The sequence below is a fragment of the Alligator sinensis genome, unplaced genomic scaffold, assembly GCF_000455745.1.
Source record: "Alligator sinensis unplaced genomic scaffold, ASM45574v1 scaffold140_1, whole genome shotgun sequence".
Taxonomy (NCBI): domain Eukaryota; kingdom Metazoa; phylum Chordata; order Crocodylia; family Alligatoridae; genus Alligator; species Alligator sinensis.
The window spans coordinates 1,930,001-1,947,342 of record NW_005841836.1 but is presented as its reverse complement, the minus strand read 5'-3'; the positions used below and the strand labels follow the sequence as shown (position 1 = coordinate 1,947,342).

Genomic DNA, 17,342 nt, shown 5'->3' with positions numbered 1-17,342 from the left:
CTTGTAAACCCGGCATTCAGTCCTGCCTGTGGCAGGGGGTCAGGCTACATGATCTGTTCGGGTCCCTCCTGACCCTAGTTACTATGAAACTATCTACAAAATTCAGACCTGGATTACATTAACCTTTTTACTTTGTAATGTGGGTTTGGCAAGAGAAAGACAAAAGGCGTCCCCCTCCTCTTCCCCCAGCCCTCCTCTGGCCATTTGAGGTGGTTATGGCAGCGTTTGACAAAAGGCTTATGTTAATTTTGAATCAAAATGTATGTTTCCCTTAAGGTACAAGTATTATGTTCAAAAATTAAATTAACTGCTTTCTAATCATGTTGCCTACCTCAACATTTCTTACGGAAGCAGAGAGAAGAGAATGGGCACTCTGCCAAAGCTGCATCACAGAGCCCTAAGGCTAATGCAAGCCAAGTTGGTGTTCTGTTTTTCCAATTCAAAAAACATGTCAGTCTTTCCCTGCAATCAACAAGTAGTAAATGTGTCAAAGACGAAGGAAAGAAAATGAGAAATAAAATCCTGAAGGAGGCAGGTACAGAAAGCCACAAGAAAATATGCAACAGGATGCCAAAGAAGAGAATAAGCTGCCAACAGGAATAGCTGATGATGCGGCCAGGTTCTGCCACAAAAATTGTATGATCATTGCATTACTTTGGGAGGGGGGGATGCCGGGAGGTGGAATGGGAGGGTTCTCCCTCCATTGGTAAAATTGCCATCAGTTTTGATTATACAAAACTCCATTTAACAATTGTTATACAGCTTGGAAAACTGGTATGACTTAAGAATTGTCATATTTACTGGAAAGGCAGAGGAGAATATCTCTGGAAGGTCTTAAGAAAACTGAACAAACTGTTCTTGAGTTATTGATCTCTACTACTTGAGCTCAAAGAATAACTCCATTAAAGACAATAGTAAGTGCATCAAGCTTTTAGAAGGGAACAGACATTCTTAGCCAGCAAGTAGTACACTGGACAGGAGAAGAGAGCTGGAAATCATTTTCCACTGAGCAAAAGGATATTTTGATAGGCAAAAACAATGTGTATCATATGTATACAAAGCAAGTTTCTCAGCTGGGTAAGGAATATTCAGGAAATGAGTAGGCCTATAGTGAATTCAACTTCATATGCACAAATGGCAGTTCCCCAATGTTATTACGTAGACTTTGCTGTAAAGCTGTACTTCTTCAACCACACTGGAACAATTTCTATTATACATACTGTGCAGTTATTCTAATATTATAAAAGCCTTAGTCTGTCTGTCTGTCTGTAATGCTTTATTCACACTCTGATTGGTTGTCTGAAACTATCAACCAGAGTACTGAAAGAGCGTTCCGGACAGGAGGCAGTGGCAGCAGCACACCACCATAACGGCGGGGACAGGGTGGCCCTGCTCCCTGCAGGCGGCGGCATGGGGTGCTGGCCGAGGGGGACAGAGGGGCAAGCTCCACTCCCCGCTCCCGGAAGACAGTGGCAGTGTGGGGTGGTGGGTGGCAGCACTCCATCCCAGCCTGCACCTTGTCATTACTAACAGACTATTAGTTAGTACTGATATAATGGGACCTTCTAGCAATACAGCTCACAACTGTTTATGTACAATTGAACTATACTGGGATATGATTTTTCACAACAGTATAAATATACTGGTAAAGAACAGGTCTCACAAACAATTGACAGGTAGTATGAACACTGTGTTTAGAGATGAACCTGTAGTCAATTCTGGATGGATATTCACCAGCATGGCAAAAGGCACCTCTCTGCCCTCAGCATTCTTCCTCTGCAAATTCAGACTGCTATGCCAAACTCCTAAGGTATTAAAATATTTTTCAGACCATTTGAAACAATAAGTCAACATCAACAACTCTACTGACCTTTTGTTCTCCTTATCTCAAAACTAGATGAACTATTTTCCATAAACTTTCTGAGGGAAACAAAATTTAGCCACAGGCAGAGGTCAAGCATACCTTCCAAAGTAAAATATTATTACACTGCTTAAGATGAAACTTTGATACTACCTTTAATTGTGGACATGGACATGACAGTAAGATCATCTTAATCTTATGAGAGGAAACAGAAAGTCTTTGTAAAGACCCACATCAATTAAGAATGAGTTCAAGAATTACTATGGACCTGCAAGGTGTGTCAAGGCTGGAGAGAGATTTTAAAAAGGAAAGAAGTCCAGTTCAATGGGGAAGCAGACCTCTGCTACCTGAGAGTCTGGTGATAAAGGACAAAGTTTGCTCCCACTTTTGTACACCCTGCAAGTTCCCTACAAAGAAGTCTGCCAGGCTTCAAACTAATGCTTTAGAGAGTTTACTGCTGATTGTTCAGAGGATACTGAAATGGACTGCAGCATAAATCAGGCTCCAGAAAGAACCTATGTCCTCTACCCCACTCCAACTCTTTTTGTCTACTCAGGACCCTGGAACGAATAAAATGCCTAAGGATCTGAGCCAAAGGACTGAGTTTCCCATGCACTGCCCTGGGAAGACAAATGCCCTGACCTGGACAACAGGAGCCAAAACAAACATATGGTCTCAACAAATTCTAAATGGGAGACACAATATACAGCCTCAGTCTGTGACACTCTTAGATTCGCAAAGTTTCCTAGCAGCTAAAATTATGGCCACTAGGAAGGCCACATTCAAGGAAAGAAATGGCAACCGATGATTAAAACATCCACAAGGCTAGTGAGGCTAAATCTCAGAGGCCTGTTCCTCTTTTCGCTCCTGGTTTCAAATCTGTCAAGAGGCCTGAATTCTAACCTTTGCTTCTTTGCCCAAGAAAAGATAACTAGAACTGAAGAAAACAAGAGTGTCAGCTCTGAGGACAGAACTACTAGATCTGAATATGGCAGATGATGTGCCTGTACCAAGACTATCTATTTCACCTCTAATTTATTCCACCAAATCTTTTCCAGGACCTTGGACCTGGAGGGAAGAAAGACCTTTCCACCAATGCAAAGAAAGCTATGCATCAGCAAACTTGATTCCCCCCCGCCCCCCAAATACTCTCAAGGAAAACCTTAGAAATTTTGAATTCAGGACTGTTAGCAGAGGGATTACTAGTTCGATTAGACCAGAGGTGTCCAACTGAAAGCCTGTGGGCCACAGAGGGTTAAGTTTTGGCCCCTGGGCTCCCACCTGGCCATTATTTCCTTATCACTGTGGCTGCATCAGCAGCCAGGATGGTTGGGCTCCTCCATCCCTCCTCTGGCTTTCATATTCTGCACCCACCCCAGGTGATGGCGCAACATGGCACAGGGCACTCTGGGTAAGGTCAAGGCTTTGTGGTGCACAGGGCAGCGATGGAGGAGGAAAGAAGGGGATGTGTCCAACAATCCATGCAGGGTTGTTGCAGCACTGGAGGGGGGGGGGGGGGGGGGGGGGGGGGGGGGGGGGGGGGGGGGGGGGGGGGGGGGGGGTGCTGCATGGGCTTGTGCTGCAGTGGAGGGAGGCCAAAGCAGCAGGGGGAGGTGTAGGCACCTACTGCAGGGAGGGGTGGGGGGAGGAAGCAGGGGCATCTATGTGGCTCAGGGGGCCATGACCCCCATACCTGCAGCCTGCAGGGCATGCAGTCCCCAGCCACTTACAAGCTGGACAGCCCTGGATTAGATCATTTCTCAAGTATGAAGCTCATCACTAAATTCCCGATGAACAATTGTGTGGTTTGTAATCCAGTGAACTAGGTCATCTGATTAGCATTTAACTCCAGCTAGTTTCATGGCTACCAGGGACAGTTTAGCCCAATCACTCATAGGCAGAACTATGCATCAGTGCACAAAAGAACAAGGGATAGCCACTGCTCCAAACCCAACACCAAGTCCAAGGAAAAAAAGGCTTTATGCAGGGGATCCAAGAAAGTACGTGGGAATAAGCCCTTTCCACTGTTAAGCAGCTGAGATGAAACTGATGAAGAGTTATTCTGCTGCCACAGCCACCAGGTACCTCTCCATGATCTCCACATGGAGAATTAAGGCTTCACTAGCTCAGTGTCAGCATCTACCCATCTCTGAGTTGCAATGCTGAGACACACTAGGAGAGGGTTCAACATTACAATTCTTGTTTGTATTACAGAAGTGTCAACCAAAATCCAAGCCTCGTTGTGCTAAACACTGTACAAACAGATTGCAAAAGGAAGTCCCTGCATCACACAACTTACAATATAAATAGACAAGACACATGTAGGATGGAAGCAGCTGTCATCTTTTGTCACATCTGCAGTGCCATAAAATATTTATAACAGTGATTGGCAGCCCTAGGCCCAGGACCACATCAGAGTGCCCCGGCTTTCCCTGCTTTCAGAGACATACCCCTAACAATCTCTGGGAATCCTGAAGATTGCTGAGGGCCCATCTCTGGAAGTAGGGAACATGCTGCCCATTGTCCTGCAAGATCAATGCATAGGACAATGGGCAACAGGCATTTCACCCAATAAAGCAGACCAACTGTGCTAAGGTATATCCCAGTAAAGCTGATCCATTTCTTTTGGTGATGTCCATTTCTAGCCATCGAGTGCAAAGCATAACAAAAAGTATGGGGGGGGGAAATGCCTTGCTAAGGACACACTGCTAGTCAGTAGCAGGGCTAGGAAAATAATCCATGTCTCCTGAACTACTAGTCCAGCACCCTGTCCACTAAACTTTACTGCTTTCTCCATAGCATAAGACAGCTGCAGGCACCTGCTGCAAAGCCATTCCATAACTTTCCCCCTTTTGCTGCTGAAAAAATTTAGGGTTCCTTTGCATTTGGGGAATTACTCAGATCCTCTGATAATGGGTGCACTTTAAACACCTGGGTGAATGAAAGAAAACAACACATAGCAAGGCCAGCATACATAAACAACATCATACCTGGAAAACCTTCTCTTGGATGTTCATTTTCAGAAACAATATGTTTGGGAGGAGATACCAATGGGCTTTGCTGTTTAGATCTTTCCTCCTTTGCTACGAAGTGCTCAGCTGCCAATACTTCCTCTACTGATCTGCTACAACTGTCACTCTTAAAATCAGCAGTTCTGTTCTCTGGACTTAATCTTTCATGTAACAGGGAGTTGAGTTGAGCAGATTTTTTGCTTTCTACTAAATTACTATTGCCATTATTTGTATTGCTTTCTGTCTCTAGGAAGTGAGTTCCTCCATTCTCAGATGATATACTGGATGTGACTGGCATTTTCTCACCTATCGGGAGATATGTCTTCCCATCTATTTTGTCAGACTTATTTAAGCACTGTATATCACTATTAGTTTGTACTACACAGCTGTCTGTCATATTACTGCTCTGTACTGCCTGTCTGCATGAATGTGGGTCAGAAATTGAAAAGCTCTTTGTGGGCTGGGAAGATTTCTGCTGTGTACTGAAATCTTCAATGCTTGAGATGGCTGACATTTGGCGGCCCATAAAGATTGTTGCTGGATGATACAATCCTCTTGACATGGCTGTCCCGGTATTAATTCCTGCCTGTCTTGCAACCAGCAGCTTCTGAAAAATAGAGGTTGAGATGGTTTAAGAATGAATTTCATGTTGTAAGTTGAGTTTCTAAAAGATCACAAGTCAGTTTTTGAAGAGCAAACATTATATAATTTAAATAAATTTGACTATGTTATGTTACTGCACACAAAACACATTTTCTTTGTTCATTTATTTTATAAAATTCATAACAGAGTAAATGGCCCAATTCCTGCCAGATGCCGAGTGCTTCCTACTTGATATTCAGTACTCTCCACTTCCAGAGGAGCCCAGTAGGAGATGAAATCTGCCAGCATCTCACAGGAGATAATCAATACCTTGCAATATCCAAGCCAAAACTAACTATACCAAGAGAAAAATATTGGCAAATAAATATAAAATCTTAAAATTTAAAAGATTCAGTGATAAAACCTTTTTATTCTTCTGATTTCTACACAGGAAAAGTTAATGGAGGTCTTACCAGCATCTGCTGCTTTAATACATGGCCTTTCTATTTCCTCAGTTCATCCTCTTAATAATATTTCTATGCATGATGGGACTCAGATCCTTCTAACAAAGAGTCGCTGTAAATTTTGGCCACCATCCTTTCTAGCATCTATGGTTTGTATAGGATGGTTTGAACAGGACCTCTTGATGTCCCTTCCAGCCCTATTTCTCTATAACTCTATGGACAATGCTACTGTTATCATCAGGTGGCATTACCTACTGTTCACAACAAAACTTTAACTGCTAACAAGCATCTTCATTACATTTCCCTTCATGAACAGTATTTTTTACTGAATGGCAATAAAGCTTCTGTTGAAACAACGCTTTAAACAAAGCTTGTATGAAGTGGACTAGTTTAACCACTTTATATGCAGAAAATCTGCAATGCTGGAGGCTCCTAATGCAAAACGTCATTTGAAAAAGTGCATTTCTGAATGTTGCTAGACTGCTAGCCTAGATACCAAAAATATTTAATCCATAGGGATTGAACTAGATGATATCTACAGGTCCCTTCAAGCCCTTCTACGATTCTATGATACAAGATACTTAATATTCTCGCGCCAATTCATTTCAATCTTGTTCTAAAGGAACCATTTTTGATGTTGTGGTTAAGGGAAAGTGATGGGCATTATACTCTCCAGACAATAAGACCAGAGCAGTGTTTTGTGTTGTGCAAGTGAACTTTTCACAAAGGAGTAAGCTGATATTTGTAGACATGTAGCTCTCATAACAATTTTAATACACTGGTTGGTTTCTGCAATTCACAAAACCAGCATGCTTTAGGGGTATAAGCGAAGCACAATTTAGTGGAGATAAAAAGCATCTTCTCTCAAGCAAACCTGACCTAACTGACCCATATGGTGATTTTACACAATTTTCTAAAACATCTATTTGCCACTGTGATCAGTACCACACTAAACTAGAGGGACCTTTGGTCTAATCCAGGGGTGGGCAAAATATGGCCCACAGGCCAGATCCGGCCCACCAACTGATTGGATGTGGCCCGCAGGAGGCTCCCACCAATTGACTAGATCCAGTCCACAGCTGCCCCAGCAGTGCTCCACATGGGGCTGTGTCCCACCAAGGGCAGCCAGCACTGTGCTCCTGCACTGGGCAGGGCTCAGCCCCATGGGGAGCACCATGGGGGCAGCCACAGACCACACCACCTATGCAAGCTCTGCTACATGTGCCCCCTGCCTCCTTCCTCCCCTCACCCTGGCCAGGACCTATGTCCAGGCAGCCCTTCCCCGCACCACCCCCCCACCCCCACAAACAAACAGCCCCTCGCACTCTGCCCACAGGGCAGGGATGTGCAGGAAGCAGACTACAGCCCTTCCCTGGGCCCCAGCCCCACACTGTCACTACTCCATGACCCCACCCTATGATCCCATACTCACCTGCCCATCCCACTCCCCACCCAACTGCAGCCCCATCCCACATAGGGAGTCTTGGTGAGTTGTTGTGGGGGAATGGGGGGGCGGGGGGCGAAGTGTTGACCTGGCCCACCACAACTTATCAAAACTCCCTATGTGCCCCCAAGCCCAAATAACTGCCCACCCCTGGTTTAATTCAATATGAACATTCCTGTATTACCAGGATGGAACTGTTGCATGCCAAGGCTTCCAGTTCTTTTCCCTGGTCTGAAGCGAAGTGAAAATAGGTAAAAGGAAGGCAAACAATAAACTGTAAAAATAACAATAAGTTTTATAAAATGGCTTAACTAGGAATTCCAATAAAGCTATACATGTGTTTTAGCAACAAACCAAGACATTCAAATAGAAAACAGTTCATATTTAGGAATCACTGAGAACTGTTTTCATAGGTTAAATTTAAAAGAATAAGGTTGCCTGATCTTTTGAACATTACTTTCAAAAGGGAGAGCATGAGGTACAAGGAAAGATTAAGACGGGTAGTGATGAACTTGTGGGTCTCAAAGAGTACTAATTAGTATGATCATGGTCGCTGCCACAACAGTCAGAGATTTACCATTCCCACACGAGGACAACCTTTTCTGATTTTGAAAAAAAAAAAAATGTTTAGACTAGAATGAAAAAAGAATTAGACAGCCTTACTACTGCCCACTTATCAATCCCGAACACCTCCTTGGATATAAGTTTTAAGACAACTATTACCACCTCTTTTGCTTGACACATTCTTTTTCTATTCTCATCCTTTCCTACCTCTCATTTAGCACTGTATGGTCAGTTCTTAAAATCAGCTGAATTCTGTATCATCACTGTGATAAGTACCAAAGGCTGAACAGTGTACAGAGCCCTACTTAGACAAGCTAAACTGAGGGAGTGAGCTTGCTTGGAGAAGTTAAAGCACACTTGTTCCATACTGAGCTGACTATACATCATGCACTGCTAACAATACATTAACAAAGCAAGCATTAGAGATGCAAGAGTCATCTTCTTTCCTTGATGCCCTTTCTTTACTTCCTCCTGTGTGTTTGCTATATTTGTTTAAGCAAGCAGGAGCAACAGTTGAGCTAAAACAAAAGATCTACCAGTGGATCAACCCCTCCTCACCCTGAAAAATTTTACTGGTACAAGAAAGAGACTTTTTACTTGCATTTTCTCTCTGAAAGACTTAAACAAAACTTTTCTAAAATAAATAACTACTTAATTTCTAGTTTCAAGTACCTTAACATTTCTCTTTTGGTTCTCTTCATTTACTTAATAAATATACTGAAAGATGTATTTAGAGTGACTACTGCAGTAAAAGGAAGACAGAGTCAGTATACACACAATGAACCAAAATTAGTGGGCTGATGTCACAATAAAGTTAGGGTCCTAGTAAAACCTTAACAACTTCAAGCAGAACAACATCTCAGAGTGGCACTGCTACCACCTCCTCCTCCTCTACCCTTACCATCTGAGTGTTCTTTTGGGGGTCCAGCTACCACCTCTATGTGAAAGATTCTTCAATTTACTTCATCTAGTATATGTGACAAAAACTTCCCAGTGAAACCCAGTTTTTAGCACAAACAAAATAAAATCCATTAACTTCATAAACTGAGTTATTTCCAGAAAGCCAGGGTACCTTACTAAGATTAAGTTTACAATGTATTCCATCACTTACTTTTTTGGTTTCCTACTTATCCTTTGGGTCTCAGATTTTTTGCTTTCAAATGTATCCAGGATATGTTTTATGGATTTAGTATCTCCTGGATTTTATGTTCCAAAACAAAAAGAATTTAATAAGATATAACATGCAGCTCTGCAAAAAATAGTTCCTAGCAAACCCCTTTATAAATGTAAGAAACACTCTTTGCCTGGTTTTGCACTACAGGACTTAGAATTTAAAACATAAAGCTTGGTCCAAATATAATTTTTTCACCAGCCAGCAATCTAAAATGAAAGAGAAAAAGGGTAAAAAATTAGGAAAAGGGATCTGGCTAGAATACTGAAGAAAAGTTATAAAATCAATTATACAAGCGGCAAGAATTTTTATGACTATCTTTTACTGGATCAACCACATGCTTGGGATAGACTTAGACAGTTAGTGAATTTTTCTTCAGGCGACCTGAAGAAGTCCTATTTCCTGGACCATCACTACCATAAGATCACTCCAATGTTACTAAATCAGCTATAGAATTTCCCACAGCTCTACCCGGTAGGTAAGGTGGATTTGAAGCCAAACCTCTTCAAAGGCAAAGAGCAAATGCACTTATCCATTCTATCATTCAGTTGATACAGATTTATATTTTAACTGAGTTCTTCCCCTTCTTTCCCAAGAGACAAATATACAAATTAGTGCCCTTAAAGCACTTTTCCTTTAACAAGGATACATTTTCCACTTTCCTAATTCATCAGAGCTCAACTGTTATACAATGAGGATACATGGTCTCAGCTCTGGTACTAAGTAACCAGTATGGCAGTTAAATCCCCTCAGATACAACTGCAGCCAATCTTTAGCTCTACAAATTGGCTTTAATTCCCAGCAAATCACTACTGGGAAGATGGCCATGAGATTTCCTGGTCAGCACTGAGATCTATTATGCTTCCTGAATGCCCAGTATCTCAGAGTCCCATGGTGCTCAGTATGTTTCATCGACACATCCCAACTCATCACTCCAGCTAGCTAGAATAGAATTGCAGAACCTGGAGTTTCTCTGCTCTGCCTGTTAGGGAACCTCTGCTGATGTCTATAATCTCTGTTATCCCTAGACATTGACCCCTCACAAAAGGACATAAAAACAAAATGGCAGTTGTACATCAATGTGATTAAGTCATGGAAGGAAGCATATGTGAGGCAGTACTGTCACTAAAGGTGTTCTATTTTCTATAAACTAAGAAGCTTCGCTGCTCAAAAGGTTTTAGAAATTGCCCTGTCTACAATGTACAAACCCAATGAACATGGCTCCCAAAGCATCTAAAGACAGGAAGCTTCTATGATACAGAGCAATGTCTTGAGAAGAGACTTAATGTCACAAAGTATTTGCAAACCCAAAGATGCCCAGTACTCTTCCAAAGGAACCCTCTTGGCTTAGAAAGGATACCAATTAAGAATGATAAAACTTTGAATACAGAGCTGCCATGGCACTACACTTAGAAGAAAAGGTGCTCAAATCAAAGTTCTCACTTTCCATGGAAAAGAAAGGGATTATAATAGAACCAACTGTCATAGAGATGGAATCCTTGAAACAGAGACCTACAGAATGGTTTAAAGACCAAAAGCACAGTGGTACAAAGACTCACAAAAATATGTGCAGCAGTGAAAGCGATGTTATTCAGAGCATTGCTAAACATTGTTAGCACTGAGCACCCTAAGGGCTGGGTACTGCCAGCACAAGGATATTGTGCATCTCTGAAACACTAGTGTTAATCACTACTCTTCATCTTGATCTTTAGTGACAACAATGGCTAAAGTCTCAGCTGTTTGGTGTAGTGATGCCTCTTATTGACAATGTTGATGGCATAGACACCCAAGATCAACACCAGACTGATGAAGCCAGAGTACACCACAGCAAAGAGCCCCTGCAGCCAAGCTTATTCTGAATCTTGGCATCACAACAGAGTATTTGTGGTGTTGCACCTGCAGGGCATGTCAACAAGACCATGATTAATGCAGCTCTTCATCTGTACTGTTTTTTAGGTCCAAAGTACCTCTAATATGGTAACAGCCAGTGGCCTGAACTGTCAAAATATACACGCTGGGCCTTCAAGCACCTGTTCACTGGGATCTTTCAAGAGCTTGAGGATGAGGAGCCTTTGAAGGTCAGCCCAGTAGCTTCCTGAAGCATTCAGTAGTGTGGGTTAGCCAGTTCTTTGACATTCTGAGGCAGTCAAAAGCATGGAGTCCTAAGCACTTCACAAATGACACCTTGACATCTCTTATCAATCACCGAGTATCATGAAGTATCTCCAAGGTGCCCCAAGGAAACAGTAAGGAGCGTTTGAGTTCTGGCTTCACTACACCAGCAAGCAGACCTAACTCCACACACTGTTTCCAAGGAGCACTTCCCACCAGGAACTTTAGATTAACCCGTCTTTTGACAGTGTATCGGCACTTCCTGCTGGGAGCTCTGACTGGCACATTTAACAAGTCAAACATAATGCCAGGTCCCAGTACTCTCAATGCAACAGTACTCTCTGCTAGGAACCCTCAGTGGTCTGACAGATAGCTAAAACCCAATCAATGATGCATCATGTCAAACAACAAACTGAAATGATCAAAGACAAGCCAACTCATACATTAATGTCAGGCTTAAGGAAACGTTTTGAGAGTTGAATGGCAGAGAACAGGGCTTTGTGAGCAAAACACTCCTTTCAAAGCAAAAAGAGCTTAAAAGGGTAAGACATCCTGATATGTTGGGAGCACATTAACTGTCTTTAAATACATAAGGCTAAGTACAAACTAAAATGTTGTACAGGCATCCCGCATCTTACGCAGGGGTTACGTTCTAAAGGCAGCGCGTAAAGGCAAAAATCACGTACAGTGAAATCGCATATTACCATGCCAGCGGTGACTGCCTCTGCCTCTAAAACCTCCCGCCGCTGCCATGGAGCCACACTTAGAACCATGCGGCCGGTGGCAGCAGCGCAGTGCAGGGTGGTGGTGGGGATGGCTGTGTGCCGCCCGGCCACCACCATACCCAGCGGCCAGTCAGCAGACTCAAGCCCCGCCCCCCTCCCCACACACGTATAGTTGAATTTGTGCAAGTTAAATGTGCGTAAGATGCAGGATGCCTGGTATATATGGACTGGAAGCTAGGAAACAATATCAAGCACCTAACTAATATGTGCAAAGGAAAGGCAGAGCTACTGCAGTTGAAAAGGAATATTCAAAGGAAGAAAATTCAAAACACAGTGGATACAGTTTTCCTTGTTTATTTTATGGACAAGATAAGAAGTACTTTGTGTGGATGCCACAGCCCTGCTGAGACTTCCCCTGCTGCCGTTTGAGTCCTAGCAGGCTCCAGTCAATCTCTTGTTCCTCTCTGGCTATACTTTTTCATAACTTTTCTGTTGCCCCTCCTTCACTGAAATAAGAGCCTGTGGCCCAACCATCTTAAGCCCTACAGCCACAACTACAAGCCCTATAACCTCCCACCAAATAAACCCTTTCCCAGAGCTCCAGTGTTATGGGTGATAGTTGAAAGCGAGAGAGCCAGAATTGTTAAGGGCTACACAAGCAATTACTCTTCACCTTAGCTACCAAAAGAAATATACACATCTAGACAAAATAAAATATTGCCAGCACACGTCCCTTCCTCAACCTTGTCATCCCTCTCAAGGCAGCCTTGGGCATAGGTCAAGGTCTAAGGAGCCCAAAAGCCACCTCCTCCCATGCCCTCCGCACATGGCCTTTCTTTTGGAATATGGAATCTCTCTCCTCCCTGAACAGTCAGTTCCCTTCTGTCTTCCTGCCCAAGTTTTCCCTCTCCCACTGACCTCTACAGTCAGTACGGATTGCACCGACTGACTAGAACAGAGATATCCTCTTTTTAATAATCTCCAGTCCTCCTTGTCAGTTGACCCCATGATCTGCCTTATCAGATGATCAATGTCCCCTGCTAAGTGATCTCCAGTTTAGCTATCTCCTGGAGTTCAGACTTGAAAAAAATGGCTTGCCCTGGGCAGCAGACAACTGTTCACCCTAGGGACTTCTATGTGATGAGAGGACCATCAAGATTAATGACCCTTTATTTTTACCTTTGTGTGCATCCCCGCTTTTGGAATTTCAGTCCAACATGAAGGTATAAAAGATAAGAGAAGCAGGTGATAAGTCTCTCATTCAAAAGGAGTTTGCAGTCTGACAGAGATATACATAGAGAGGCCCCCAATATCAATCAAAATTCATAGCTGTACACAGACAGATTCCCCATATCATCATAGGGATCGAGGGAATGGATTTTGTCTATTTTATTTTATCAACAACAAACCCCCCCCTTACTAGCTAGGGAAGAAATGTGTGGATTCCCTAAAAATATGTTGTATAACATATTGAGAAAGCAGCTGATATACACAAAATTGGAAAAATTAAATAAAACAGATACATTTCCTATGACTTAATAAAGACATAGATAGCCACATGCTAATCTACCAAAAAAAACAAAACATGTTGAGGGCCAGACACTATCCCCCACTTGCAAAGACAGAACCAACTCCCATTCCACTCCTCCATCATATAAGCACCTTTTAGTGAGAGAGGGGGAAAAAAAAAATCACAATAAAAATCAAAAAAATAATCATGCCAATGCAAATACTATGAAAAAATTGCTAGTTAACAACATAGTTATGAAAACACTGAAATATGTATTAGCTGGTTTTCTCTCATCAGAAGGTAACATGGAAGCCTCTTAGGGGAAAGTGCTACTGCAGTTCAAATATATTATGGCTTCCCTATGCCTTTACTCCAGTTTTACTAAACTCTGAAGTCCACACTCCATCACCATTTAGACTGGGATTTAGTCAAGAGCTGGGGTCATTAACAGCAAGTTAAGTAACATTTGTAAACACCGTTTTTAGCTAAAAGATTTGTTTTTTCTTTCACTCAAATGTGCGTGAAAATATTGCCTAAAAATATTTATAAGTCTCTACTGCCAAGTACATTTTCTCAAGTAAGTCTGTGAAACAGACAGGACATTCATATACTTTCCTTTTGCATCCCGCTTCATCATCCCTAAGCTTCTAAATAAGCCTTTTTGAACACATTAATTAATAGAGTGATCCCTCCTTCCTGCATTTTCCAGATTATTCAGTGAGCTGTGATGTTTACTTCTCCATAACATCCTAACGGTACACTTTATTCAATTAAAAAAAAACACAACAGGTAAGAAATAAGTGCACATAATTTAGGGAATTAATTTAAAATTAGATACAACTGGATTAAAACAAAATTAGACATTATCACAATTGGAGATGCTGGTCTAAATTGCAACAACTTGCTTTACAGTTTTAGCAAGACTTGAACAAATGTGTTCCTTCTCTTCTTTGGTTTTTTTGTACAGAAATAATGCCATACCACCTATGATCCTGTAATACTCAACCAGGCAAAACCTGTATGGAAATCCAAAGCAGGGTAGGATTAGGCTATCATTTTTGACACCACTGTATTTTCACTGTCATTCTAGGTGATCCAAAAGGCAACAGCTGAGATGCAAGCCATATAATCCAATAAATGCACATAACATATGCAGCAGAGGTAAAATTAGTTTTGTTTTGGGGTTTTTTGGATATTTATTTCTTATCTTGGGTCAGTGTGCAATGCTCTAATGTAGCTGCCCTCTGGCTGCCACTTCAGCCTGTAAGTTGAAGTTGTTTGCGTAGCCTTCTGCAAAACTTACGTGGGTATTTAAGGTTGTGAGATGCATGTCAAGGCAGATTCCCTAGATCCTCCAACCAACAGCACCATCCTCTGTGCCAGCCACCTTTCACAGAGCAAGACAGTGTGGCCAATACACCACAACCATTGCACCATCCCATTGCAAGACTTAAGTGGTGCTGATAATATTGCATCTGTTCCAGCCAGCAGAATGAATTTCAAGTTCTGTTTAATTCTGCTATATAAAGATTTCAAGTAAACTTAGGAAGAGAAAAGGTACACACAATTAGTCTGAAAAACTGTGCCAAATTAAAAAGAGCTGTGTTATAAAATCCTTAAAAATCAGAATTACAATAGATAGCCTATTTTAATTTGTACTAATAGGCCCTAGCTATCCTATCTAAGATAAACTCACATCTCTCTCTAGCCATCACAGTCCACGATATAATTTAAAGGAGCAATCTTTGCTTTTCAAAAAGAAAAAAAAAGTCTTCCCCAATTTTAAGCTATAATTTTAGTACATTATAAATTGACAAATCTGGGGGCAGAGTAGAATTCCTAGTGTTAAACAAAATGCATCAATATTTTTCAATAAAAACATGTATTTAAGCACCACAACAATAGTGTTTTCCTGGTATTTATGCAAGAAGAACAGCAATGCAACATAATTGTTTTCTATAGCTTAGAAACTGGCTCCCAAGAAAACTGTTTTAAACCAAATGTTTTTAAAATTAAAAACATAAAATTTCAGTATTTCCAAACTCTAACTTCATACTTTTTCACATACATCTAGACAGAAAGTTATTCATGCATTGCTGAAGGCCTGCTTATATAGGTCAAGGTTGCTGGGGTTCATTGCTTTATATATTACAGTTTAAAGAATACTCTAAATTCAAGGTTTTTAACTTTTTAATCTATGGGGGAAAACTTCCTATAAACTCAGATTAGCGCCTGCTAATGCACTGAAGAAAGAAAAACGAAAACCTTCCTCCTACTATAAAAACAAAATAGTGTGGCCTCTGTTTCTTTTCTGATAAGAGTCTTAAATACCAAACAGTTAACTGCATAATAACATTTACTGGCAGCCAGGCAGCCTGCTTAGCAGATATATAAAGCAGGTAAAAGGAGAAAAAGTTAATTTCTTGGCTGAATGATTCCATCGGTAGCTATAGGGCAAACTAGAAAGTCTTTTAGTAAAGTAGCAGTTGATTCTTCTATCAATCTGCAGCACACATACTCTTCCAAGGAATGCATTAAATATGAAAATCATATCCCGTTATCATCTGTTTCCAGCTTTCAGCCCAGTAAGCTTTTCTTAATGAATGCTGTAGCCTAAGGGACAAGCATGCTGTTGGCTTTTCTGAATAATGGAGTGATGCTACCATTTTTGCTTATTACAATATCGACTAGCTGAGGGGGTTTCACACATAGTCACAAGTGACTACTCTTGCCAGCATGCTCCAAGTTATTACAAGATGTTTTTAGACATTTCATCTAAAAGAGCTTTACTGCTTTTAGTGAAGAAAACAGCTATGGTCTTGAACTGTATCATTTATATGGAGATACGAGGAGGGATTAGAAGCCTGCATTACTGCAGATATATAGCAGAATATATTTAAGTATTCGTTGTCAGTCTTTTTGTCTGTCGCTTAGATATGTAATCTCTTTTTGCTTCTTTTAAGAAAAGGTCAAAATGTACAAAATTATAAATACAACTTATGAATCAATTATCACACTGTGTATACCTTTCATTAAGAATACTTTTTCAGTTTAAGACTGTTTTGATATTAGAATATAAAAATGCCATATAAACAGACAAATATATACACTCCCCCCCCATTCCATCAAGGTCTTTTGTATCTTTAACAATCAAATTAAGAAGATTAATTAAAAGAATTACATTACAGTGTTTAAGCAACACGTCATATATTATGGTAACAATTGCACAGATTTTTTTTTTTTTTTTTTTTTTTTTTTACAACAGCCATTTACTAAACAGTACCTAACATCTTGTAGGAAAACTCATAAGTGTTCTTAGAGTAACAATATATGTATAGTCTCTACTATTCTCCATTACCTGCTTATTGTTACCTTCTTTCTTGTCACCTTTTATCAACATGTTGTTCTTGTCAAGTATCAGCGTACTGTTAATTTCTTTTTCATTTTGTACCTAAACAAAAAGAAACCTATTATGTAAATATTTACATATATTATACAAGTGTAGACATAAAAAGCAACAGACAATTATACCATACAATATTCTTGGTAATCAAAGAAATTAAGGTCACAATAATACTGGATAATTAGAAAATAATCTTACCTGAGGAAAATAAAAATATTTATAACATCTCATAAGAAAACATCTTGAGACCCCATTTTTCTTCATAATCTATTTTAATTTCCATGCAAAACAAAAGCACATGATTTGTAGGTTGTTTTCTGTGGCTTTTCATTTATATTTGTTCACTTATTTTAAGAGCCTGCACAGTAATAACAACTTGTTGACGCCTGTGTTTTTATAATGCGTTATTACAGCCAAAATAATTTGGAAGTATATCTACATAATAACTTAGCAACCAAATTCAACCTTTAGACTTTTTTTATTTCTTATACATGT

The 17,342-nt window shown here is 40.7% G+C and overlaps 1 protein-coding gene across 8 annotated transcripts in view; it reads right to left on the bottom strand.

Moving 5' to 3' along the window:
* The window catches only part of KIZ (kizuna centrosomal protein), a 110,840-nt gene that overhangs the window by 69,647 nt on the left and 23,851 nt on the right, over nucleotides 1-17,342 (bottom strand). For 7 of the 8 annotated variants that reach the window (XM_025201971.1, XM_025201980.1, XM_025201979.1 and 4 more), the window contains 2 exons: nucleotides 16,803-16,895; nucleotides 4,852-5,479 (listed from right to left, as the gene is read on the bottom strand). In XM_025201971.1, coding sequence (XP_025057756.1) covers nucleotides 4,852-5,479; nucleotides 16,803-16,895 — 721 coding nt within the window. Of the gene's footprint in view, nucleotides 1-4,851; nucleotides 5,480-9,037; nucleotides 9,111-16,802; nucleotides 16,896-17,342 lie in introns of those variants that run through there. The other variant, XM_025202011.1, reaches the window with a different exon arrangement.